Source organism: Perkinsus marinus (assembly GCF_000006405.1).
Source record: "Perkinsus marinus ATCC 50983 genomic scaffold scf_1104296967972, whole genome shotgun sequence".
Lineage (NCBI taxonomy): Eukaryota > Perkinsozoa > Perkinsida > Perkinsidae > Perkinsus > Perkinsus marinus.
Genome location: NW_003203331.1, coordinates 1 through 1,536, shown reverse-complemented (window position 1 = coordinate 1,536; position 1,536 = coordinate 1). Strand labels below are relative to the sequence as shown.

The following is a 1,536-nucleotide window of genomic DNA, read 5'->3' as shown; positions in this document are numbered from 1 at the left end:
GTTTCCAGAGTGAAGAAGGTTGAAGAGGAGAATGTGGAGTACCCCAAAAACAAATGGCTTATCCCGACTGTCATCTGCCTCGGGATCGCCGCCTTCTGCAGACAGTAAGAATCATATCCGTTGCCCCGTCGTATTATGTACCCACGTTCGAGATACGTCTATCTAACATGGAATACCGTTTTCGGTTTATTGGGAGCTGACCGCTTCCACCTCTCCTCGTCCAGCAATGGTGTGGTGATGGGCGTGCAAGCTGCTGTGGCGATCGTGGCCAACATTATCTACGTCCCTCTCACACGTACATGGCATGCTGTCACTATACTTGTGCTGTATGCAGCTTTGCTTTAGGTTACTTGGTCCCTGCCCGTATTGGGTTCATTGGTCAGATTATATGTGTGGTCGTTATTGCTGTACCTTGGATATATAATCTCTATGCAGCTGTCTTCCTGGGCATGTTGGTCAACATTGGGGGTACTACCAACTTTTAGTGACATCATCTGGTTCCACTATTCCTGTACTAGGTAACCTTTATTTCGGCGGCCTACCTTACTTTAATGCCGTCATCTCCCCGCCGAAGAAAAGGGGGCTGATAAACTCTCTCGTCATTGCTATGTCCAACGCCGGTGAGTGCTTCCTTCCCCGCAATGCTGACATTCCCCTTCGTAGGCGGTATTTGTGGCCCACTTCTGGCCGGAGTTCTCTACGATATGAGTCCCGTCCATCATGCCTATCCCTTCTATATGAGCACTGCTATGGCTGTTATCGGAGCAGCGTCTTGTAAGTTCTCCAGCCACGACGCCCCTTCCCCTTCACCAGATGTGTTCAGGTTTTGGTATCGATCGCGGTATCAAGCATGCTCTTGATCTACTCGATAAGATGCGCATGGCCCAGAGAAAGGCTGAGTCGAGCTCCAAGAGCCTAGTGTCTTCCCCGACCACCTCCTCAGCCGCCTTTTCGACGGTGACTGCTGCCGATAAGTCACAACAACAGCCTAGCAATTTCGTGGCGCGTGAAGCTTGAGGCGATGATGTATGTGTATTAGACAATACTCTTATTGTTTATCTTGTCCGTATTTCTTTTCCAGTTTTCTCATCTGGTTTTACCATCTAGTTCGCAGCTTCGCGGCTTTTTCTTCCGATAATCAGTGTCGTGTCTCAATAGCCTCCGTTATGAGGTTACAGCAGTGCCACTATCTTGTGTTGTAGTTCTCATAAACTGTATTACGATACCACAATCTCTGAAACTCGCTTGAGACATTCGTTCAATGGGATGTGATAGGTTTGGGAGTAGGATTTTATGTTGTATGCAACCTCGTCACCAAAAGGGCGTCTGTCATGCAATTTTCGTGCATTTTCTTATGAAGGTTGTTTGTCTTGAGGAATAGGATGCAGCATTTACATTTTGCGAAGTTGAGAAAGGTCGTTGTCATCATGGTGGAAGGGGAAGTGTGCTGCTGAAAGGTTGGAGATCTCAGTTTTTCTCTGGTGGTTTTTTTGCTACTACCGTCATTGTTTACTATGGTAAGCTCATCACGCTCGT

The 1,536-nt window shown here is 47.5% G+C and overlaps 1 protein-coding gene across 1 annotated transcript; it reads left to right on the top strand.

Moving 5' to 3' along the window:
• Nucleotides 1–237: 237 nt before the first annotated feature.
• On the top strand, nt 238–1,155 carry Pmar_PMAR002356 (hypothetical protein; the record flags this gene model as incomplete). The annotated part of the gene is made up of 5 exons (XM_002768516.1): nt 238–295; nt 346–468; nt 519–620; nt 664–774; nt 824–1,155. 5 exons carry the CDS (start codon nt 238–240, stop codon nt 1,015–1,017), a joined length of 588 nt encoding a protein of 195 aa, XP_002768562.1. The 3' UTR covers nt 1,018–1,155.
• Between the last annotated feature and the right edge of the window lie 381 nt (nt 1,156–1,536).